The sequence below is a fragment of the Hibiscus syriacus genome, unplaced genomic scaffold (assembly GCF_006381635.1).
Source record: "Hibiscus syriacus cultivar Baekdansim isolate YM2019G1 unplaced genomic scaffold, ASM638163v2 tig00110946_pilon, whole genome shotgun sequence".
Lineage (NCBI taxonomy): Eukaryota > Viridiplantae > Streptophyta > Magnoliopsida > Malvales > Malvaceae > Hibiscus > Hibiscus syriacus.
The window spans coordinates 293,689-320,026 of record NW_024062927.1 but is presented as its reverse complement, the minus strand read 5'-3'; the positions used below and the strand labels follow the sequence as shown (position 1 = coordinate 320,026).

The window sequence follows — 26,338 nt, the reverse complement described above, 5'->3', positions numbered from 1 at the left end:
CCAAATCACTTTCCTCTCTCCTCCCTTCCCGATCAATCCCCCCAAAGCCATCAAATTTGCCCCACCGGTGTCTCAGTGGGACCCCAAATCGACATCGACGCCTACTTCTCTGTCTCTCTCTTTGACGGAAACCGATGAAGTCAATGCCATAACATGTCCATCGCTGGCGTATTCGAACACCCTTTTCTTCAAATCGGTTTGCTATAACGCTCAGGTGGTGGTGGCCGAGAATGAACCGGAGGAAAAGCTGTTGGGTCGGTTCCGGAGGGCCTTGTTTAAGGCCGGTGTCGTACAGGAGTGCAAGAGGAGGAGGTTCTTCGAGAGCTCGCAGGAGAAGAAGAAACGTAAAGCAAGGGAGGCTTCTAGAAGGAACCGCAAAAGGTTTATTTGTTTTATTGATATTCGAACTCGATCAAAGTGCCTCAGATGATGTTGGTTTATTGAGCTCATTGGGAGTAAAAAAAATTCACTGACCTGAGATAGAAAATCCGATTAGTTTTGTTGAGAATCTCCCATCAAACCCGTACATAGTACTAAATTGCACTGCGTTGCGGTGTAATTTAAGAACATGAACCTGAATGACTCGAATACCAATCAGCCCAAGCTTGAAATTCACCAGGACTGAATAAAACTTGGTCTGAGTTGATCCAATCCATATTGACCCGGTCCAGAACCAACTCCAACCTGCCCAATTGTCCCAGATCCCACCATGGATTATAGAATTCGGGTTCTATTGTGCAATAGTTTAGAAGGTTAAGCAGACAATAAGCATATAGAAGATTCAGATTGTTGCAAAAATGAGTGTGTATTCATTTGCCTTTTGCTTAATACATTACTTCAAATACGTATGTTTTCTGCTAATGAGCAGCATAGGATGCGACTCCTAAGACTTTTTAAGTTTTATACAGTCTACATAGATTTTTCAGAGGTCTTAGGCTATGTTACCCGGACTCTGCTTAATTTTCGGGTACGGTACGTGTCTAACACTTCGGATATGGGTACGTGTTCAACGCTGCTTATTGCTCAATACGTCACTTGAATATATGTATGTGTTCTGCTAATGATTATCAAGCGGAATCTATCATAGCAAATAGAATTAGGCTTTTTACCAGCTTTTGAGTGTCAAAGAACAGAAGCAACTAATTACATATTTACACAGATGTTAATGAAGATTTAACTTTGAGGAACCATTTGACAGCTAACAAATCATTTCATAGATCTTTCAGTGGTCTTAGGCTTTCTTACTTGGTATCGGGTACGTGTCCAACACTAGTGCGGTCATATCCTCGGACACGAGTGTCGAACACTAGTAATGGTTTGTTCTTACTTTATATTGACCAATTCCCATGCAGTTTCAAGGAATTTGGAGCAATAGATCTCTGAGAATAGCTTACTGAATGATCCGTTTTTTGCCTATTTTCAGACGGTTTAAACCTACGGCTTCCGCACAAGCCAAAGAGGAAGGCCCTAAGAAGAATGATGATGAAGATGATAATTGGGACCTTCCTGAAGGAGACTTGCCCTATTAGCCAGGTTTGATATGAAAACCCTATTATTGCATTGACTTCAATATCAGCTTACAAAATCTTGGTTTCGGATGATTTAGTTACAAAGTGAAAGCTTCTATTTAATTCCGAAATCAAAACATGTTTTGAATGTTCCATTGCAGGGTTTTCCAATAGCATTATCTTTGCAGACTCATACGATCGTCAATCTTTTAAATATATAAAAAGAAAGTTTAAAAACAAATTAAGTATATCTGTGTTAAACACACGCGTATAAAAGATTGTTAGTACAACATATTGAGCAAAGGTTTAGAGCTATCTTTGTGGAATTGAAGGTATGAGTTTTAAGTAATCCGATAAGAACTTTTTGAAATATGTAGAATTATCATGATCAAAATATTTCACATCAGACTTTTATTTTCAATTTTACGGTATAATGACTAGATTGCTCAATCGATTAATTGAGTGACTTAATCGTGACTTCTTGAAATGCAGTAATCCGTTTGCAAGCTTACTACTAATTGAGTGTTATGTTGTGCAATTTGCTTAAAATTTAAAATCTTTACATCACCTTTCATAATTATTTGATTCTAAACAAAAAAGGTCATTTGATTGTTATTGATAGAGAATGAATAACACCTATTTTTGAGATATTAATTTGTCCAATTTCAAAATCAGAAGGACCTAAGATGTAATTCTACCGAGTATTATTATTTCTCGGGTAAATTACTATTTTACTCATTGAACTTTACTTTCTATCTTATTTTACTCATTGAACTTAACTTTTTTTTCAATTTAATTGCTGAACTTTATACATTATTATTTTTAATCATTCAGCCACCCAACTAAAAAGTAAGCAATAAATTGAGACAAATGTGAAACAATCAAGCCATTGTCTCTTTTTTGACCAACCTCGCATGCGTCGCTTTCGGTCTTGATGTCGCCACCAGTGTCCTCAATGCTTCCATGTTCACCGTCAATGGTGTCCAAAGAGCCATGATATTTGACCGTCTCAGGGAAGTATTAAAAAAAATGGCTGATGAAATAACCCATTTCCTGATCTTATGGCTCCAGAAGCCTTCCATCGATTATATCTACACGAAGCCCCACATTTTCTCATTTGTTTCTGGAACTAAGGATCTCCAAATGGTTAATCCTACCCTTCGAGTCCTTTCTAAACCCAAGATAACCCAATAATGTTTTTAGCTTTTTTTTCTTCTTCAGGTTAAATGAGTTTGTTTGACTTATGAGTTTTGTTTATTACTTAATGAATTAGCAGAGAATTTCTGTGATTTTGGATGATTTTATCTAATAGGTTTTTTGTAAATTGACGAGTTTTTCATCTTGTTAAAAAATTGCATAGAAATGTAATTTTTTTTGTGTAATTATACTTTTATGAATCTTTGTATTTAATTATGTTCTTTTGGAGATTATTGTTTGATTGATATTATTTTTGCAATAAAGTGGAGAAACTTGCTGAATTCTATCAACACCATGGTCATGGTCTAAGTATGATGAGAAGGTGCTCTCTTCCATTGGTAACGAGGTCTTGAAGGTCGTGGTTCTTACCGACGTTGACATTGGTTATTAATTCGCTAACGAAGCGTGCCGGAGACTTCAACATCGAGCTAGCTGATGTTGCTATCACACATCTGTCATACAATGCTGAATTCTCAAGGGCTATGGAGCAGAAGCAAATGGCACAACATGAGGCGAAGAGATCCGAATACATCGTGGTGAAAGTTGACCAAAAGAGGAGCACAACTATTATATCCGCACATAAAGTGAAAGTGAGGCTGCAAAATTGAGGTTGAGGAGAGAAATGGAGAGAGAATGGGAAGAAGAAGAAGAAAATGAATGAATGAAAAACATAAAATAAAGGAGAAAAAAGAAAAATGATTTTTAATGTATAAAGTTAACTACTGAGTGATAAAAAAATTCAATATATAAAATTCAGTGATTAAAATGAAAAAAAATTAAAAGTATAATTAATAAATAGAAGAAAGAATAAAGTTTAACGGATAAATTTATAGTTTACCTTAATTCTTGTAAACCTTTGTTTTGTAAGGAAAAAATAAAGAACAAAAGTAAACCCAAAAGCAAGCCTTGTAAACCAAGCAACGGCCATTTTTCTACATTAACTAATCATTGCGACTCGTCTCTTTGATCTCTTTGTAAAAAGGGTTTCTCTGTTTTCCATCGTTTCACCATAAAAAAAATTAAGAACCCAAACTCGTAGCTTAAATTCTTCCTTTTGCTAATCAAAAGCAGAGTACTTGATTTTTCATTACATTAATATAAATTCTAAAAAATACCCAAACTGAAGGGGGGATGAATGCTTTAGCTTCTGGTTTTGGTTTCAAAGAGATTCAAGAGAAGGTTTCTCATAGTTTGAGACCTTGGCATCGCTCATTTCAGTTCTGGGTTCGAGCAGTTGGTATTTATACTGGCTACAAGGTCCTTTCTTCTTCTTCTTCTTCTTTATTTGTTTCTCTATTCTGGTGTCTCTCTCTTTAGCTTCTTCGTAAGGTTTTTGGTTGTTGGGTAATTGTTGATACAATAGGTGTTTCAACTTCGAGTGAGCTTTGTGAAGGATGCAGAAAAGCAAGAGTCAATGTGGGAAAAACAACATGAGCTTGCTGCTGATAAAATTTACGCTATGTGTTCTGATCTTGGTGGGTTCTTCCTTAAGGTACACATGAATTGGTTTCTTTCTCTATTTTCCCTTTTTTTTCCTTGTTTCTTTACCGTAAGTTTTGCTTTGAAAATGGTACAAATTTAAATGGGGTTTTGTCCCTTTTTTGGTTTGTTCACTGTTTGATTCTTATTGATTGCTCATTTTGTTGACTTTGCTGTTCTTAGCTCTTTGCTGTTCAATTAAAGACTGAATTTTACCTGTATGTTTGAATTTTCTTATGTTTTCATTTTGAAATACTGTAATATGTTGAGGATTCTGTTTTAATTGCTTGTGGATACTGCCAATTGAATTGAATTAATTGCTCAAATTGTTCGGAAACCAGACCTAGCTCCGGCTGCATGGGTGAAAAAGCTTGTTACTTTGTGTGATCAAGCCCCAGCAACACCATTTGATGCCGTTCAACTTGTTTTAGAGGAGGAGTTTGGTCGAAGTATCAGCGAAATTTTTGAAAACTTTGAAGTAAATCCTCTTGGTTCAGCATCAATTGCACAGGTTTATTTTCCATTTCTTTACCATGCTTAAAATTCTTAAATGAGCTGGCTGAGAAGGATATAGGTTTAAGTATTTAAACATATAATATTTTCATAAATAAGGTTCATGCTTACAAACATACTGCAGGATATGGCACAGTTGCTGTTTAAATGGAAATAGAATAATGCTTATAAGAATCCAGTGGATATACCGTAATGTATGTTCATATCTGAATTAGGTTCATCGAGCAAGACTGAGAGGTGATAAGAACGATGTTGTTGTAAAGGCAAGTCCCCTTGACGATGATTTTAAAGCCATGTATATCCATGTTATTGCTACTATTTAAGTTTATGGCAGGTGCAACGTCCAGGAGTCCAAGATCTGATGATGACAGACATCCGTAACTTGCAAGCATTTGCGCTCTACATGCAAAAGACCGATATAAAATTTGATCTATATTCTGTTACCAAGGAAGAAAAACAGGCATCCGTATGCACACTGATGCTCCTTGCAAAACACATTATCCTTGTTTTCCAATTTATTGTGTTTCATTTCTTAACTTTTTCTTCCATCTTTAAAATAGTTAATATTGGTAGTTTGGTACGAGAAGAATTGAAGAATGGATGGGTCTAGTTAGTAACGAGGGAGCAACATATTCAAAAGAAACTAATTCCCATTGTTTGAGTGCTTCTATAGTCAATACATCTCATTAATTAGTTCGTAATGAATCATCCAGTCGCCATAATCTAATTCCTAGTCTCACGATGCAGCTTATTCAACTAAGCCATTTCAGAAATTCGTCAAGCTAGAATTATCTTTCTTGTTTTTCCCGATGTTATTGAATTAATCATTGTGCTTACTTGAATCAAACTGCCATGAAGTGTTATATCAAATTGCTCAATTTGTTCCATTAGTAGTTATACTCGGTATTTCTTTAACTCTGTTAAGTACAATAGATGAGAAACTACACCCTTATAAACTTTTGCAACTCATGATGTTGGTAAAGCTCTAGCGATAAAATTTGTATAATAATATCCATTTTGGATGGTTGATCTCAATTCCTTAAGTTCTGGTAACTGTGATTATAGTTAGACATCAAGTCTCAACTGTAAACTTTCTCATGTTAATTTTTTAATCTAGTTTTTTATAGCACTCATGCTTTACATACTTTTCAGATTATGTAAATTGAGAGTATCGTTTGATTTTCTTTGTTCTTCTGCAAGTAGTTAATTACTTACGCTTTGTGCTATCAAGATCGGATATGAGTTTGACTTTCCAAGAGAAGCCAATGCTATGGAGAGAATTCGCCGTTTCTTATATGAGAATAACAAAAAGACTCCAGTCTTGGTTCCGAGAGTGCGTCAGGGTTTGGTTACAAGGCAAGTTGACTTTTTTTTCCTACATATGTCTTGTACAGGTTAGTTCTAGGTCTATCCAAGAATATGAAGCGAGGATGTCTGGAAATGCATTATATATTTTAGTTTAGGACTTTGTTTTATCTTTATCAGTCTGATTGACAAGCGGAAAGGCTTTGCCAGTGCAGTTTCATTTGTTTTGTCTTTTAAGATTTATCATGCATGCCAGCAAGTTAGTTATGAAGTTTGTTATCAACGTTAGCGTTGTGTCATTGTACCCTAAAATATTTGTTAGTTTTTGAGATAAAACCATGGGTTTAAAAACCAGACTGCTGACCAAATCAACTGGCTGAACCAGCGGGAACCGGTTGGCCCAACGATTCCACTATATAATTTGCAGCAGAATTTAGAGAACTGGGTGGAGCTGGTAAAAATCCTGTAAAACTGTATTTTTAAACAAAAATAGGGCATTTTCATTATGTCTTGGTTCATTTTCATCCTTTGCTTTCTTGTAAATGATTTTTTCCTATTTCCTTCTGAAATGTTATTATTTTTTATTTTAAAATTATTCAAGATTGTTGAACCGTTTGGTTCAACTTATTGAACCTATTGAACTGGGACTGAAGTTCCAACCAGTTTGACCTCTGTTCCGGTTTTTTCAACCATGGATAAAACAAGTAATTGCCTATTAAGTTAAAGTTGTTGGAATCCAGGAAGGACAGTGACATAGTTGATAGAATACTGAGCTGCATGCTTTGGTAGGAAATGAGAAATGGCTTTTTGAGACAAGAATTACTGAGCTCGGGTGATTCCGCTTTCCTTCATGTTTTCTAGATTATGCATTTTATGTTGATTATTTCTCTTCATCGTCAATGCTGGCATTTCAGTGATGTGCTGATTACTTGTTTAAATAGGAGGGTCTTAGTGATGGACTATATTGAGGGAATCCCAATCTTGAATCTTGGTGATAAAATGGCTAGAAGAATAAATCCTGGTAGTAAGATGGCTATGGTGGCAAAGCAGTAAGCATCTTGGATACCAAAGAGACCACGTAGTTTCTTGTCTCGTTCCTTTTACCTTACCAGCTATACTTACTGCATTTGTCTTTTTCATGTGAACTTGAAATGAAGCAATAAGTTCCAGTTTGTTTGTATTGCGTGTTCTCCGAAGTCGTATAGTGGGTTATCCCGCCTTCTTTTGAGTACCTGATTATCTTATTGCTTAATTTTTTCTTCCCCTTGACGTTTTTTAGGTTCTTTCTGAAGTTCTACATGTGTATCGCTTTGGGTTTACTAAGTTATTTACTCTTTGATCCTGTGCAAAAGAGAAAATAAGATCTGTTATCGTGCTTTTTAGAGAATGTATGATAACGGCCTTAAAATAACACTTTGAATGCAGGAATATACTGAAGAGTTTGACTCTAGCATATGGACAGATGATACTAAAGACCGGTTTCTTTCATGCAGATTCCCATCCCGGAAATATACTGATCTGTAAAGGTTCCGAGGTGAGTTGGCTGTCATGGTTTTTAACTTTTAAGTTCTGTTATATAGCATACTGACTTGCCATATTACATACTGCTGATTGTGTGATTATTTTGTTTTTCGCTTTAACTGAGGTTGCCTTGCTGGACTACGGGCAAGTGAAGGATTTACCAGACCAGTTGAGGCTCGGATATGCTAATTTGGTTCTTGCCATGGCTGATAATGATCCCATTAAAGCAATCAAAAGCTATAGGTAAACTTGTTAGTTTTGGTTTATGCTTTGTTTATTAGCCTTTCCATATGAAATTTGGTTGCTCGGATATGACCGGAAAATGCCGGTTGATCCACATAATTTGAGTGATAATTTTGATAATGCATTGGTTTGACGCTGTTATCCTAGCATTTTCGGAGATTTAATTGGTGTTGATTATGTTTTGTTATTCTTGCTTTTAGGGAACTTGGCATCGATACTGTAAGCAATTGTAAGAATGACAACAGGAACTGCTTCGCTTGGCACAGACGATGTTTGATACAAAACTACCTCCGGGAGTGGTAATGCTGCAACCATTCTCCGATGATGGTTCGATAAAAAAAAATCGGTGTACAGGTATGGGAAGCTGATCACTATTCTTGCTTACCGTTTGATGATATTCACATTGTCCGAACAGTCGTTTCTTATAAGATTTACCCTTCATTTAGCATTCAACGTTCCTTCTTTTCTCGTGTTTATAACAAATTCTTTTTCTTGGCTATGGAAGTCTTTTCCGGAAGAACTGTTTTCGATTCTTCGTACCGTACATCTTCTGAGAGGACTTAGTGTTGGTCTTGGAATCAACTACTCGTGTGCGGAACAGTGGAGGCCTATTGCGGAAGAGGCTCTGTATAATGCTGGAAGGTTAAAAGTATCCAATAGACCTAGAGGATTCAAACCTGGGTCATGGGAGCTCCCATCTTCCATGGATGGTGTCTTATCGACCGGCCAAATTCCCCATTGAGGAATTATATTTCCGACATCAGTCGTTTGTTTATCACACAATAGCAAGAATCATCTTTCCAAATTTTCCGGTCAGATTTCGTGATTCAACCGGCCTTCCGATTCATTGCTCGAGCTCTATTTATGTTGAGCAAAAGTGACATCTGAACTGAATGACTCCACATGCAGTATACATGTGTAAATTCTAATGGAAAACTTACCTATAATCCTTTGTTTCATCGAGCTGTTTACCATGTAAATTTTTAAGCAAAAAGAATGGCTTAATCATAGTTTTAGTCCCCCAATTTTTATTTAGCATAATATAGTCCTCTACTTCTACGATCGATACTATTAGAAAGTCTAAATTAATAACACAGTTTAATCATGTTAAAATTAGTCTAGTAAGATGAGATTAGGTCTTTTAAGTAATGTCAAATGTTTGAATCCTGACATTGTGAATGAAATAAATTAGATTAAGAGGATTATCCTCATAATGAACGGATTTTTCGATCAATGTGTTCGATATCAATGGTTATACAAAAAAAAATATAAGTTGTAATTTTAGCTGGATGAAACATTAAGTCCTTTAAATACTATAATATATTTGAAATTTGATATTGTGAATGAAATAAATTGGATTGAGAGAATTGATGCCATAATGAACGAAATAGTGGATCAGTAGGGTGAATATTGGTGGTTATAAAAATACAAGTAATTTTAAACAAAGAAGGATTAAATATTAGGTTCAACATAATAAGGGACTAAAATAGGAATTAAACCAATAATACCTTGTCCATTTTATTACATTTTTAAACGAACTTATCCATTTCCCTCCATTCCACTCTTTCTTGGCCAAAGAATATGCAAATACTTCAAGCCCCTCTTTTCTTTTCTTTCCCTAAACCCTTAAACCTTTCTTCCCCAAAACCCTTATCTCTTAATCCCACAGCTTCCATTGCTTTCCTCTGTTCTTCAAAACCCATTTCCCCAGGGATTTTCCTACCCCAAAATCCTTCAGCTCCGATGAATTCCCCGTCGACGAACCTTCCTCGAGAACTTCGGCCCCAAAGACAAAGAAACCGAAGACGAAGCCCGTCGCCGGAACTGGATCGAACGAGGATGGGCCCCTTGGGAAGAAATCTTAACCCCGGAAGCTGATTTCGCTAGGAAGTCACTCAACGAAGGTGAAGAGGTCCCTCTCCAAACCCCTGAAGCCGTCGAGGCTTTTAAGATGCTAAAGCCTTCGTACAGGCTTAAAAAGATGAAAGAAATGGGAATTACAGAGGATGAGTGGTATCGGAAGCAGTTTGAGATTAAAGGAGATATTCCAGACCCTTTGGAGACGTTGTGGGCGGGTCCATTGGCGTTGAGACTCGTGCCTCCACGAGATTGGCCACCCAGGGGATGGGAAGCGGACAGAGAAGAGTTGGAGTTTATAAGGGAAGCGCATAAATTACAGGCCATAAGAGTGGATTTGGAGAAAGTGGAGAAAGAGGTGATAACTGGGAAGCAGACATGGGTTTGAGAGATATAAAGCGTTTTTGAAACAATATAAAGAGTGGGTTGATTCTAATAAGGATAGATTGGAAGAGGAGTCTTATAAGGTTTGCAATCTTTTGAAAGAAAGAAAAATTTACTTTCACCTTTTTGCTTTCTTATTCTTCGTTCATTTCGTGGTTTTTGGTTGATTGGGTATTTTTGGTTAGAATTTTGCACTTTGCTTGATGTGACTTCAGAGTGTGTGTTGGTAGTAAGTTGCCTTGAGGAATTGTTAGTTCTAAATATGGAACCTTTTGGTGCAAATTTAGCTTCTTCTTTTTATTCCATTTTCTAATGAGGTTACAATGAACCTCACTTGGCTGACAATTTTATGTAGTATCGAAGGGTGACATTCTATTGAGTTTTTGGGCTGAGTTTTAAAATTGAGTGTAAGGATAACACATTGAGTGACCCAAGTGGTACAAGGGAATGTTGTTCTTCCTATAGGTCCTGGGTTCGAGTAGGGTGTGTGTACATCATCATAGGCTAAGAAAATTATGAACAAATACTACCTTGTAATCACCCTAGACTATTAAAAAAGTTTGAGATTAAGGATTTGGAAATATTGAGGTAGTGCTGTGACAATGATTAAAAAAAAAGGGATAGCGAAAAAATTGAATATACATATGTTTCCTCTTTTAAGCTTGATTTTGAGGGGACCTTCTTAAGCCCTTGTATACTAGTTTGATTCCTATTTGCTGGTGCAGTATGACCAAGATTACTATCCTGGTAGGAGGAAAAGAGGGAAGGATTACAAAGACGAAATGGTAAATTTAATTGCTTAATTCTCTTCATTCATACCAGTTTTTGCTTCTTTTTAATATCCTTTTCTTTCGAGTTGTTCTAAACTTTATAAAGCTATTGATGATGATTTATTGTATTTTGACAGTTAGAGCTTCCATTTTATTATCCAGGCCAGGTAAGTTTTCAAACTCATTTGTTATGGAAAATGCCTTTATAGTTGTTAAAGATCGCATGAGATAGAATAGGTTTTTGATGCAAGATTTCTTTGCAGATCTGTGAAGGAAAAGTGACTACCTTACACCTATATCAAGGAGCATTTGTCGACATAGGCGGTGTACATGAAGGGTAATTGTCATGATTTGATCTAATTTTGTTTAGCAGCAAAAATTATAGTAAAAACAGTGAATGTCATCAAATCCTAAGTTTTGATCTTTTACCTTAAATCAGTTTTACTGAACTTTCTTACCATGTATTTCTTAGAGGCCTTATTCTAACCAAGATAATATGTACCAAAAGAAAACATCTCTCCTAAAGGCTAAAGTTCCCTATCATTACCCATTTGATTTGTTCTTGAACTTTGTGTATGCATGTACCTGTGTTCCTTCCCTCAATCTAACTATCTGCACTCCTTCTATATTTTGGCCTCTTCACTCCTACAGTCCTACTATTATGTAATTTTAGTTTAAAATTATTGTGAAATTTACTTGGCTGATACTGAGATTCTTAGACTTTTTGGAATTCCATATGGCATTGGCATATTGCAGAGACAAATCGTAAATTTTGAGTGTCATTTACTTAACAATTTGATCACTCACGAGCTTAAGAGAGCAGAGTGTAGCTGATTAATGACTCTTGTATATGCTTGATTTGCTATACGGCTGATTCAGTATCAATGAGTTCTATTGTTAATTATTGTTAGGGTTTCCTACTAGATTAATATGTTGTTTTTGTCTATTTCAGGTGGGTCCCAATTAAAGGTAATGATTGGTATTGGATCCGCCATCATATAAAAGTTGGTATGCATGTTATTGTTGAAATTTTGGTAAGTATTTTTTGCCTTTTCCTTTGCATATTTATCTTTTTCTCTTCAATTAAGGTTAATGATGAGTATATTATGTTTCATTTTTCTACATTTCATCCTTTCTGCAGGCCAAACGAGATCCTTACCGGTTCAGGTTTCCGATTGAAATGCGTTTTGTCCATCCTAACATAGACCATCTGATGTATGTAATTCTGGGCATTGGAAGCTCTTTCTTCTATTTTGTCTTTTGTGGCATAACACCCAAGTCACTTACCATCTAAATATCACTGGGAGTTCATGGTGGTGTTTAAGTTTATTACTTCTGATTTTCCTCATTGTTTTCTGATTTGCATCTTGCTTCTAGATTTAATAGATTCGATTTTCCACCTATATTTCACCGCGATGAGGATACTAATCCAGATGAGTTACGGGTATGTAACTTATTGCAGTTGTCATTCACTCATTCTAATCAACTATTTACTCGTTTATTGCATCCTATTTTTTCCAAGTAAATTAAACTAATTAAGACCATCTTTTATGGCGTCAGCAGGGTAGAAATTCTGGGTTTCCCTTAACTTTGCATGTTTTACAACCGTATATTCACCCTCTAATGGCCGTTTTTCTTATATTTATTTGTTTGTTTGGACGGTGGCGGGAAACCTATACCACCGTTCCGAGGCTATTGCTCTGTTTATTCAGTTAAATCATGACTTCAAAAGTTAGTGCAACTGGGATAATACCCCATGAGATATTGTTTCGAGATTGTTCAATCGACTATTTTGAATATCAACTTTCTACCATGAGTATTCTTCAATTTCCTTTTGTTCCGCTTCAATTTCTTTTTGTTCCCTTTACAGCGTGATTGTGGAAGACCTCCTGTTCCTAGGAAAGATCCAGGAAGTAAACCTGAAGATGAGCCATTGTTGTCAAATCACCCTTATGTTGACAAGGTAATCCGGCATCAATATATTTATCGATAATTAGTATTTATGATAAGAGTATCTTTTTTCCTCGTTTCGAATCTCTGGCCAATTTGCTTCGCAATAGTTCATTCATGCATGTGCATTCTGAGAGCTGATGAACCTTCTTCTGATAATATTTGTAAATATCCGTCTTAACAATTGGACATTGTTACTACTCACCTGACCACCTCTGAGAAGCAAATGATCGTTCTTTTCACAAGATCTGTTTTTTGCTTGTGATGCAGTTGTGGCAGATTCATGTCGCTGAGCAAATGATTTTGGATGATTTGGAGGCAAATCCAGAGAAGTACAAAGGTAAAAAGCTATCGGAACTAACTGATGACGATGACTATGATGAAGAAAACAACGTAGAATACGCCAAAGTTCGCTACAAGAAAGGTCTTTTACCGAAAATGATTGCGGTGAGCTTGTCTTCATTCAATTTTGATATAGACCTATTTTCTGCTTATATCAACCTGTTAATATGGTTGCATTCTTGACAGAAAACTAGTGTTAAAGAACTCGATTTGGACGCCGCCTTAGCTGAGCGCGAGGTAATCGTTTATTGGTTGTTTGCATCCTCTATTCTTGATGTTTTTCAAGTTTTGCTTTAATTTTAATGGAATTTTATCTTCATCACCTCGAGTACATAACTACAATTCTTCATTTTCCTTTAAGTACCCTTGTTTGACATATATTTGGATATGGTTTTAAGGATCTGACCTTCAAGGACCTTCTGAATATATGGAAAAACATTTTTTTCAAAAATCCAAATATACCAATGTATGACACAACCCAAGTCCGAGTAATGTGGAAACTGTTCCGAAATTTCCTGTATTTGTCTTTAACTTACCATGTAAATGAACTTCCGGAAGAGAGATTTTACTTTTCCTTTGAATCTGGTGCAGCTCCACAATAAACTTCGAAGCGAAGCGAAAGAAAGAGGAGAGGAATATAAAATCAGCAAATTCAGGAGAAATATTGAGATGGATGAATATGATTATATACATTGGCGTCGCTCATTCGAGGAAAGAGAAGCTTTAATCAGAGACATCAGCTGGTATTCCCATTGCTCTTTTCTTCCCCTTTTCTAGATGAATTGCAACGGTCAGAAAAACTTGACTCAATAAAAGCGTATTTTCTTGGCTTCTACTAGTCTTATATAGAATAATGGATTATCTAGATACTTGAATCATGGGAATAAAGTTAGCTTTTTACCTGAGATTCTTCGGATCAGGTTAATATAACAGTCTTGCACTCGAATCTTTGATTGACGAACTGCAGTCCGAGATCCGACCCTTCTGGTTCATCCTGCACTCTGCTTGCAGGCTGTTTAAAATGCATGTCTATGTTTCTCCGTCTTAATTTTTGATGATCAACTGATTTTTCACAGCCGTCAAGCTCTTGGTTTGCCGTTGGAAGAGCCAGGAAGATATAAAGAGGCGAGTTATTTCGGGAAGGATCAGTACGATCCTTCAAATGCCTTGTATCGATATGACTACTGGGGAGAACCGAAGAACTCGGAAAAGAGTAAACAAGAGCGGATGACCGATGCTCACAACAAATCTATTTGGGAAAGGCACCGTATGGTACGATATGTCTTACGATGATGCCATCAAGCAGAAAATGCAAAGAGATGCCAATTCAACAGGAACGATGCAAATGGAGGGTGATGAAGATGAAAAGAGAGGGCAAAGAAGTGATTCTGAGCTGAGTCTGACTCGGATGATGATTTTGATTTAAGCATTCTGAGTGATTCCAGTTTTGAACTCCCAAACCAACCCCTTGTTAATGGGACTGAATCTTCTAGCATATCAGATGAGGGAATGTTTGAGGACTAATGTCAATGCTCACATTCTCATGTTCGTGTTCGTGTTCAGGTTCGGATCTGTATCATATATGGATGTCAAATACGACTGCTTCCATATTCGGTTTCGTAATGATATATTCCGTTTCAATTTTCTTGTCTTGCAAAAGAACTATGAAAATCGATGTTTTCGTACGACGGTTCTTTCCGATTCATAGGATAATTTGAGAGATCATTCAAGATGGTTATAATTATACTTGGTAAGTACAAATAATAATAATAATATGTTAATTTCACTCAATCTTTTTTTTTAATTTGAATAGTCTTAGATAATTACAAGGTCAATATATATTCAAAATCTTTCTTTTGATCATTAAGGTCGTTTTATGCGTTCTTGATTAATTTTTCTTTAAATAAATGAATAAAGTTAATTTAATAAAATAATAATAAGATTAATTGATTATTTCTATTTTTTATCTTTGTTTTGAATATTTTTATTTATCTTAAATTTATTAATAAATTTTAAAAATAAATAAAAATAAAAGTTGATTTTATTAACCTATGATACAATTTTATGTTATTATATCTAGAGTTGTAAATAAACCGAATGTTCAGTTAATCATTCGTAAATTGTTCGACGAGAAGTTCATTTGTGTTCTTTTATTTATTAATCGAATAAATATGAACAAGATTTTATGTTCGTAATGAACAAACATGAGCAAAGGGCTCGGTCGTTCATTTACGTTCGTGAACGTTTTATAATATGTTCATTTACGTTCGGTAATTCGTTTGTTCATTTAATTAAATTTAAATTTCTATTTGATTATTTATATTATTTTAAGAATTTTTAATTGATTTAAAAGAAAGTTATATTTTTTGTTCGTTTGCATCCGTTTATCATTTTAACGAACAAACATAGATAAACACAAACAAGCTATATTCCTTAATTAATGAACATGAGCAAAAATTATGTCCGTTTCATAGTTCGTGTTCATTCATTTATTCAATTAAAGTTAAACGAACGAATATAAACATACACTCATTTGTGTTCATTCGATTCTTTTATAGCCCTAATCATATCATTAAAAGTTACGATCGTTAATAAAAAAATATTAAAACAATGAATGAAATTAAAAAATTTAAAGATTTAGAGATTAATACACATACTCTCAAACTTGGTTATAATAATATATATTAATTTTTTTTAATATTATAATTGTAAAAGTTTAATAAATCTAATGATAATTTTTCAATGTGTAAGAGTATAAATTTTCTTGAATCGAAGTCAATAATTTTTCTAAAATAAAATTAAATATTTTAATAAATTGAATAAAATGGATCAAAAATTATTTTATAAAATTTAATTTAAATCAATGGATCGTATACTAATAACTAAACAAAAACCATCCATAATAACTTGGTAAAACCAAGAAACCCATGTTTAATAATAATAACATAAAATCTAGGAAACACCTAAGCAGATCAAAACGTGCAATTAAACAAAAAGAAAAGAAGAAAAATTTGCAATTTTACAGGGAAAGTTGATGGAACTAAGCAGCTTTCTTCATGCATCGAAAATGGCTGATTCGGTGGCTTACCGGCCCAAGCAAAGAGCAGCGTTGATGTCGAGCCTCCACGCAAATCCGCCACCGTTCATCCTCCAAACGTCGCATGGCACCGTCAACGAATTTATATCCTTCCTGCATACGTATTGCACCCTCACCCTACACGTAAACGCCAACGCCATCACCGGCGGCGGACTCTGCTTCATCAGCAAACGCACCATCGTTCGCCGCCCACCATTTCCTTATATGCTCCGTTGGTCCATATCACTCTCCCGAACAAATCCGATATAAACCCCGGACACGTGTCCTTCCCTAGATTAACCTTCCGTTCCTCGTCGGTACACCCCAACCCGTCACCGCTAACCCAAGTGTCCGTCACGCATTCCAACGTCACGCACGACGACCTCACAGCCCGATGTACTGAATCATCACCGCTATCGCCGCCGAGGAAACTGAAACTCAATTTTTTATCAGCTTCAACGATGCTTAACCACAAAGTCGTCGTTTCGTCGTCTTCTCCATGGAAATGGAGTCCTTGCAGTCTGGAGTTTCAGATATAAGCGGCAAAGTAACCCTTTTCTCTTCGCTCAAAACCCTTTTTCTCCTCTTTGTATTTATTATTATTACTCTCTTTCGACTGTCTTCTCCTACCTCTCCCCAGTTTACAATTACCCTCGCCGCTGCTTTCCAATGGGGAAACCGACCCACCACCACCGCCGTTGGCCGGCTTGGGTGCGATCGGTCTAAACCGGAGCATTATCCGGTCCACTTTCGACATATCGTAAACCCCGAAGGCTTCATATCTATTAACTAAACAACATCCTCCTCTACTCTCCATGCCTCCGGAAGAAACTGGAAAGAGTGGAGAGATTTATAAGGAAGATGAAGTGGACACGTGCGATGTTTTCCACACGTGTGTGAACGGAGAGTCGAACACCGAAGCTTAACGGCTGATACGATTTTCTCCTTTGTCTCTCCGTGATATAAGGGAAATGGAATAATGATTTTCTATTTGTTACGGAAATGCCCTTGTAATTTTAATGTATTTTGAAAATGAACCTGGTAGTTTGGTCATATTACAAAAATAGATTCCGATAAAGGTGACGTTTAACTTGGCTTGACTTGAAATGGCAATTCTTTTATGTCATTCTTGTTTCTTTTAAGATTTTGGGATAAACAAAATAATGTTAGTGTTGGGATAATAAAAGAAAGTTTAATTTAGGGTATGGGTATGGAAAAAAAACAATTTAATCATAGATCTATTCAACTGGTATAGAGTTGCTCCAATTTAATTAAGTTTTTTTTATAAACATATGTATCTGATCTATTAATATAGATCAAGTACGGTAGAGTTTTAATATGGTTGATCCTAATCTAATTTGCTTCATTCACAAATATCAAAATTAAACAATATTATTTAGATCTTTAGCCAAGTAATTTGATTATTTTTGAATTAGTCTTGATTTCTTATTTATTCAGTTCTTTATTTATTCAGTTCTCCTCAACCAATTTACAAAACATACGTAACTTTAATTTTTTTAATTTAATCACTCAATTTTATATTTTAATTAGTTTGAAAGAATCTAATCAATTAGAGGGCAAACTTCTCTTACAATACAATACGTGAAAACATGAAAGAATGTAATAAATTATCAAAAACTCTAATAGGATGAAATGTTAGGTTTTTCTGAATAAGATCATAAATTTAAATCTTGATGTTATAAATAAAAAATTAAATTAGAATGGTTATTCTCGTAATAAACCTTTATAATACGTCATATAATTAATTAATTAATAAATCTAATATCGGTCAATATATAAAAAAAATATACCCTCAAAGTTCATAATTCATGATTCCACCGGCTCGAATTATTATAACCCCTACTAGTGCTACCTTGGTTATGATTTGTGAGATTTAAGAATGTGGTTAGAGTCTCTTATTACCTATCCCCAAGTTCCCACCATTGTTTGTCCCCATGATCCTTGAATGCGTGGGCAAATGAACTTCAAGAAGGACATTTTCTCGGCTGGCATATTTTTTTTCTTTCCACCCAAACAGGAAAAAAAAGCAGGATTCCTTGAGAGTACGACCAAGGCCAGTAGAATGGTCGCACGTTACATCAATCATATAAGCATTTTTCTTTACCTGTTATAGCTTTTAGTTGATCGACAAGTGTCCCTTGAAGCACTTGAAAACTACTCGAAAACCATTGTTTTGAAGAATCGAGGAGCAAAGAGACAAAGGGTTCAATAATTCCGGCAAGAGAAAAATATATTTCATGTGGGGAGGGGGGACCCCATTGATGAAAACCTAATAAGAAAGATGATACAAATGGAAACATCTTAGCCATTGGTTGTTGTTTTGCAGAAGAGGGTCCACGAATCCAATGGAAGATCATGGTGATTGGATATTATGCTGAAAGAGCATGAAGAGAGGATTACCTACTTGTGTTTTTGTTAGGTAGAGTAGACATGATAATTGAAGTGGAAGGGGGCAATTGGCAAATCTTGATCCATGCAACGTTGTCATTCTTTTTGTTTTTCTCAGTTTTAGATTTAGGGTTTATTATATTCCAAGTTCCATAATTTAGTCCTATAATGTTTTACCCTAATTCTATCCTTAATATATGAGTGAAGGAAATATTTTATGAAAAAAAATGTTTATAAAAATTATTTTAACAAATGATCGTATTTGGTGATAAAAGATTTGTACATGAATACATTGTCTTGTGTTCAATTCTCAAGTAATGATTTTTAATTGTTCTATTTGAAAATTATATAAAAATATAAAAATATAAAAATATCCTTACGATATAAAAATAAATTTTAAAATAATTTCCTAACTGATTTTATAGCACGATAATCAAGTCGTTCGGATTGATTAACTAGTCATTTTAATCTCTATTCTTCTTTTAGTCTATTGCATTTGTTCATTGGCATAATGTTTAAAAAAATTCCCTAACGTTTGATTAACTAGTCATTTTAGTCTGTATTCTTCTTTTAATATTTTTGCCCACAATGTTTTATCTTGTGCAAAAAGGCCCATCTATAGATGGAAACCAATAGTTAACAAACATTTAATGCTCCAAAATAAAAGCCTTTTATCCTAAAATGAAATATTAATGGTCAAAATACTCTCAAAAAAATATAATGGTCAAAGTAATTATTTGGTCAAACATTAGGGTCTTTTTATCTTAAAATGAAATGATGGAAGCCAAAATGCTTCAAAAAAGAATATGAATCAAAATTACCATTATGGTAACGTTGGAGGTTAATTTTGACATTATGCATAATTTTAATCATTAAACTTTTAAAAGTTATAAAAATAGTCATTAAATTTATCAAATTGTTATAAAACAATCATTATAATGTTAGGCTAAATATAAAAATTTGATAAGTTTAATGACCGTTTTATAACCTTTAGATATTTAATGATTAAAATCAACATTTACATATGAATCCGTAATTGAGTACTTTATCCTAAATTTAAATGAATAATGGTAGATGATGTTAATGGATTGATATGATGGGAACATTTACCTGAACTAATGGAAGTGGTTGGTTTTGACCGGAGAGGAAGAGACAGTGAAAAAGACTTCAAATTCAGATAAGATCTCCATTCCAAACGGAGTTCCATTTCCCTAATTTAGGGTTCCAACGTAGCTTCCGTCAAACACAAACAAGGAAAATAGTGTATACTCATATTTAAAATGTAAATATTCATAGACAGTGCATGTAGATTAGGGATGGGTATGTGATTCGATTGGATGAATTTTGATTTGATTCAACTTTTTGAAATCGAGTTTTTTTTTAAAAAAATCGAATTTGAGTTGGATCGGGTTTGAGTCGGATTAAGTTCGAGTTTATTATGAAAAATCTTTGATCCGATCTAATTCAAAATAATTTTTTATATATTTAAGAATAATTCCAATAATACCATCTCTCTATATTTTTCAGTTATGTCCTTATTTATTTGAACAAAATAAGAATTATATATATATATAAATATTTGTATTGGATTAGGTCCGATCGGATCAAATGCATGTTTTTACTCCAAAATCGGATCAAGTTGTAATTCAAATAAAACATCCCTAAGCTCGGGTCAAATAATAGGTGGATAAGTATAATACTCGAGAAGTATTTGAGTCGATCAAAAATTCAATCCAACTTAATCTATGTTCATCCCGTGAATGATAACTCTAAAACATTCATTATTAGAATTAATTTTTATATCAAATTCAAATATTTATTATGCATTTTTTTATAATGAATTTGAATGTCTTAATATATAATCTGTTTTACTTTTAAATCCATGCTAAATTCAATATATCAAGGATTCAGATATCTGCTTATTATTTAATTAATACATATTTAATAATTATATTTTAATTTAATAAGAACAATAATCATATTCGGATTTGAAAGTATATTTACAAATTTACATTAAGATTTTGCCGAAATTACAGATATAAAAACATATAATTATAGTTATTAATTATATCAAGCTGCCACCAATTATATCACCTATGATTTTATGCTACAACATATACAAACATACATATATACGAGTTTAAATATAAACACCAGAACCCAATGAGTAGTAATCAAAGAGAATATATTTTTGTAGGCTTAAATATATAAAAGGAATGTATGTTCATTTTTTTAGTTTAGTGTCTAATATTGTTTTTGTTTTAGTTTGGTGTCTAACGTTTCATTCCGTTACTTAAAATGGGTCATGCCGTGACAGACCATTAGTTTTCTCTGTTAAGTGACACATGTCACAATATGATAATTTTAAAAATATATTTAAAATTAATAAATAAAATTACATATTTAAAATAAACACAAATTTTGAAATAATCTCAAAACTTTGAAAACCTTAATTTCAACCCACACCCCTAAATCTTTCGGCTGCCCCTCTTCCAAGCTCGTTCGCTCGGCGACGGTGGCTTACCAAATCAATTGGGTTTTGGTCGGACAGGATCGGCGAGCTCAGATTCGGTGGCGGTGAGGTAGAAAGACGGCGGCTTTGGCCGAAAATTGCAAAAATTGAACGATGATGGGGTTTTTCGTCGGACTTTCAAACGCCACTCCACTACGAACGGTGGTGACTGGAGGCGAGTGGATGACTGGCCTATGACCGGTCTGGGACGGTGCTTCCACTAGGCTAGGCGGTGATGACTCCCGATGAGCGGTGACCGAGGTTGGCGGTGGGCGACCAAATGGTTTCCTTGAGATTAAGGTCGACAGTGACCAATTTCGGGTGATCTGAGGGCTGGGTTGAGGTTGTCGGTTGATGCTGAGTTCGGTGGAATCGACGATGTACACCACCACCGGTCGAAGAAGGGTGGTTTGGTGACGGGGTTAAAGGTTAATGGGTTGAAATGAAGTTTTCAAAGTTTTGGGTTATTTCAAAATTTGTGTTTTCTTTTTTTAAAAATATATAATTATATTTTTTAATTTTAAATAAAAAATTTAAAATTACCATATTGTGACACGTGTCATTTAACGGAGAAAACTAACGGTCCGTCACGGCGTGACCCATTTTGAGTAACGGAATGAAACGTGAGGCACCAAACTGGAACAAAAAAACGTTAGGCACTTAACTGGAAAAAAGGGCATACGTTGGATACCTTTTGTATATTTAACATTTTTTTAAGATCCTGGATTCGAGCAGTTATGTTTATAAGGTCTGAATACGTTATCAGTGGATAAAAAAGATTACGAACATATATTATCTTTTAATTACCCAAAACTATTCAAATATATATAAAAACCACCAATAATAGGTACATATATAAAATTCTATTTACATAGAAATTTTTCAAAGAAACAATTTTTTCGATTTATTTTTTATTTATAATATTAAAATTCGAATTTCTAACCTTTATTTAAAGAGTCTAATGATTTATCTCATTAAACTAATTGTGCATATTTATTATATGCCGTAATCACATGGAAGTTAGGTTAAAATTTCCCTTAAAGACGATACAGCGTGTTGTTGGCTTTTACCTTAAATTCTTTGGGAGGGTTGCTGAAAACGATATTTATATGTATATATCTATATTTAGCTTTTAGTTTGTAAATAAATAATAATCAAATATATGTTCTGTTTATTTTATAAAAATTTTTTTCCCAAAATTTGATATTTATAAAATATATTATTTTTAATAATAAGAAATAAATTTATAGAATTTTAGATAACAAACTTATAAAATCTTAAGATAATTTAAAAATATAAATAAAATATTTAAATTATATAATTATTTAAATTTTCAGATTTTTTATATTGCCCGTCAAGAAGACCATATAGAAAAATTAAGTCAATCCAATAATTTCGTAGTGGAATCTTGATTAAAGTGATTAAGATTAATTAACTTGTTAAAAGATTTGAAAGGGAGACAAGATCATCTAAATAATTATTATACCAATATAGTTAGATCATCTTTAAGATAAATTAAAAAGTTTTAATACATAAAATTTTAATTTCAATCATATATTTAAATTTATTAAATAAATATGTCTTGTTTTTCTCTCTTTTCTTAGCCGTCGTTAATCTTTTTTCTTATTCCTCTTTGTGATCGATGATAGCATTAATTTTAGTGTTGATCGTCAATCACCGATATTCATTGTTTTTCTTTTACTCTATTATACATTATCTTTTTTTTCTTATTTTTTATTTTTAATAATTATACTTTATGACACGTTTTCTTCTGTCATTATGACACGTTTTTTATGTCTTTATGCCATGTTTTCGGTTGTTTGGTCGTTGCTTCGTTTTTCTTTAATCAGGGTTAGATTTGACATCGCCACGATTAATCAAGATGATGTTTATTTGTTATCATGCTTTGGACCCTCGTATTGAATTTGGATACGAGATTTACGTTCGTGGATAGTATTTTCACGTCGTTCGATTCTGATTTACAGTTTGTTGGTGGTCTTTCAATAGTTTTATCCTCTTTTGTGGTTTGTTTAGAGATGAAGTTAAATATGTTTATATCTACATTTTGTTCGAGTTTAATTGGTTAAAATTTTTAATATTTTCCTTATATGGTCTTTGTGTGATCTTAAGTGACTAATTTTTTTTTTGTTTAGGAAAATGTTATTGTTGTGTGTTAGTTTACGGTTTTTGTTACAAACCTTCATTGTAATTTAGATATTTTATATTTTTAATAAAATTAACGGCTTCTACCAAAAATTATTAAATAAATAAATTTTATACAGTAAAATATATAATGTTCCTGTATATACATATATGTGTGTGGGATCAAACTTAACAAATTCAAATTTTTAAAAATTAAATTAGATGAAAAATAAAATAATTTATATTATAAGAAATGTGATTATATCACTGAATTTAATAATTAAAATATCAGTAATATAAAATTATAAAAATGTGTAAACCTGATTAATTTTAGGTAGATGTGGGTGGATTCTGGATATTGTCTCCTACAAGTACACCCACCATTAGATGGAGAAATGGGTTTAAATATAACATTAAAATGACTGGGTTTTTTTCCTATTACTAGAAGCTATGAAAAGTTGCTTGCTATCTTAGACTACATGCTGACATAGATTATGTCACATTTATCCACATTGCTTGTATTCAATTAAGCCTACATGTCCGTCATTAATATATCTTTAAGGGTTAATTATCTCTAAAGTCACTAAACTCAATTTTATTTTAATTATTGAATTTAATTTAAAATATAAAAATATTTACATTAAATATAATTTCCATCGATTGAAAAAAGTATTTAGTTAATATTATGCAGACACCACCATGTATTAGATTTGAGTTCTCGTAAACTCATTTTTATTTTTAAAAATGTCTTATTTAACTATATTTTAGCCTATATAAAATATAAATATTGATAATGGTTTCGTGGTAAGGTGCACTAATTCTCCTTCAAGTCCTAGGTTTGGAACCCTTCTTATATTTATTTTATTGATTTTTCACCAATAAGATACAATTTAACTTATATATAAAATATTATCATCCTAATTAGGATCAAGTTGATAGAATATATAAATTTTATAAATAATAAGGAACCAATATATTATTACGCTAGCGACTTAATTGAAATAATTAAAGATTTTAATGATATGATTAAATAATTACTTGAGTGATCAAGTAGAAGCGAGCCAATAATTTAATGACATGAGTGGTTTACCCTTATCTTAAAAATCATATTTTATTGGGGGCATCATGATTTAATCACCTGCAGCATCCACTAGGAGATCTCCACGACAAAGCAAGTCTAGAAGTCCCATTCAGAATATTAAAATGGGAAGATAACTGTTAACACACATTTTCGTTCTACTATGATTCAAACTTTAAAAATAAGATAGAATTTTAGGATTCAAACTCCTAAAAATAGAATAGAGTTCTACTATGATTTAAACTCTTAAAGATATGATTCACAAGCATTATAAATAGTCATTGTAACTCACTATTGTAATAGGGGGATTTACAGAACAAATACAGAAGAAAACACGGAAAATACAAAGGTAAAGCTATTGCAAACGATTCGAAAAGGAAATAAAAGGTAGCATTTTTTTGATTCGTTCATTTCTCGTATGTGCACATTATTTTTTTGAGATTTGGTTCGAATAACTCAAAACGTGGGTTGCGCCGATGACAAAAAATGAGTGTGATTTCGAAGTTTCGAACCTAGATCTACCTTGAGTCGTGTTCATTTTTTATCCCCATAATGCGTAATATCAACGTTAATTATCTTTCAAATTTGGCCCTAATCTTTATTTTTCTTTATATTAGTCCTTTTATTTATTGTATAGATATTTTTATTTATTTATTATTTACATTATTGTCATTATATAAATATATATACATATGTTTTTTTAAATGATTTTCAATTAATTTTTTTACACTATATATTATTATTATATATACATATATTTTTTATTTATTTATATTCATTTGATTATTTTTTAATACTATATTTATTATTATATATATATATACTCTTTTTTTAAATATTTTACTTATAAGCGTATTATTACTATATATATATTGTAATTATCTTTATTTAATTTTTTTTCATTTTATCATTATACGTATATATGTATGTTTTTAATAGTTTATTTATAAACCAATTATCATTATATGTATACTTTTATATTTGGTTTATATATTTATTTATTTTTATTTTTGGTTTTGGTTTTTTTTATTATATTATATTTTCATATTACTATTATTATTGTTATGATTATTATTTTTCTATTTTACTCATATATATATATATATATTAATATTTCATTTATTTATTTATTTTTCATTTATTTTTTTACTTATTTTTATTCTTCATTTTTTCATTTTTTTCCTCTAACACATCTTATGACTTTTTAAGGGTATTTTCGTCAATTAATCAGAGGTAAGTAATTCATGATCAAATTTTACCTTTTAATTTAAAATTACAATTTTCTTAATTAAGACAACTGGAAATTATGTAGTACCGAAAGGGCGGTTCAAGGGTGCTAATCCTTCCTTGACAGTAACCGACTCCCGAGCCCGACATATTTCTGGTAAGACGCAGATCAGGTAAGAAAAAGGGTATCCGATCAACTCATTTATTTTTAAATAAATGATCGGTGGCGACTCCAATCTACATTTTTAAGTCGAAGCCCAATTCCGGGCCTAACTGAAAGACAGTTGCGACAGCTTGGCGACTCCGTTGGGGATTCTCAAGTGAGTCAGGCTAAGGTAATTTTCAGTTGTTTTTTAACGAAAAGGGTAAGTTTAAATTTTAAAGTAACATTTCGATCCTTATTGCTTACTTTTGATTATATTTTTCGAGTAAATAGTTGTACTTCTAAATACTGGAATGAGAGAGCTTGGAAGGAACAGATGAAGATTGCCCAGAGGCGCTTAGCAGGCAGTCAGCATCAAAACCAATGCTTGAGAATCCGGATGACTGATCTGGAGAAACAACATGAGAGAGATGGCAAAACAATAGCTGAGTTAGAAGCTATTGTAGATGGGTTCAAGAAGCAAGCAAGCAAGCTTCAGATAGTGCCCTTCGACGGATGTTTACAGTGGCGTTTTCGTTGGGAGCAAGCACAATAAAGGGTGAAGGCCAGAGACGCAGTCATCTGAGACTTCCTGTATCAAGTACAGAAGGCAGCTTGTCATCTACACGGTCTGGCAAGGGAAGCTGGAATGGTCCGACAAGGCATACAACCAGTGACAGATG

At 33.3% G+C, this 26,338-nt stretch overlaps 2 protein-coding genes and 2 pseudogenes across 2 annotated transcripts; 3 read left to right on the top strand and 1 right to left on the bottom strand.

Annotated features, from left to right (window-relative positions):
• The first annotated feature begins 2,378 nt into the window (after positions 1 to 2,378).
• Positions 2,379 to 3,340, top strand: LOC120148069 (annotated as a pseudogene).
• Positions 3,341 to 3,733: 393 nt separating this feature from the next.
• On the top strand, positions 3,734 to 8,698 carry LOC120148063 (annotated as a pseudogene).
• Positions 8,699 to 9,320: 622 nt separating this feature from the next.
• On the top strand, positions 9,321 to 14,594 carry LOC120148073 (protein PLASTID TRANSCRIPTIONALLY ACTIVE 10). The gene is given in 14 exon segments (XM_039161265.1): positions 9,321 to 10,007; positions 10,009 to 10,090; positions 10,733 to 10,792; positions 10,915 to 10,944; positions 11,041 to 11,114; positions 11,730 to 11,811; positions 11,919 to 11,992; positions 12,155 to 12,221; positions 12,648 to 12,740; positions 12,998 to 13,174; positions 13,256 to 13,306; positions 13,661 to 13,812; positions 14,146 to 14,322; positions 14,324 to 14,594. Coding segments are annotated over 14 exon segments (1,581 nt in total). The 5' UTR covers positions 9,321 to 9,717; the 3' UTR covers positions 14,496 to 14,594.
• Positions 14,595 to 16,153: 1,559 nt separating this feature from the next.
• On the bottom strand, positions 16,154 to 16,962 carry LOC120148047. Its single transcript, XM_039161244.1, has 3 exons — positions 16,776 to 16,962; positions 16,343 to 16,658; positions 16,154 to 16,259 (listed from the first exon to the last, which is right to left on the bottom strand). The coding sequence occupies exons 1-3, from the start codon at positions 16,960 to 16,962 to the stop codon at positions 16,154 to 16,156; spliced, it is 609 nt and encodes a 202-aa protein (XP_039017175.1).
• Between the last annotated feature and the right edge of the window lie 9,376 nt (positions 16,963 to 26,338).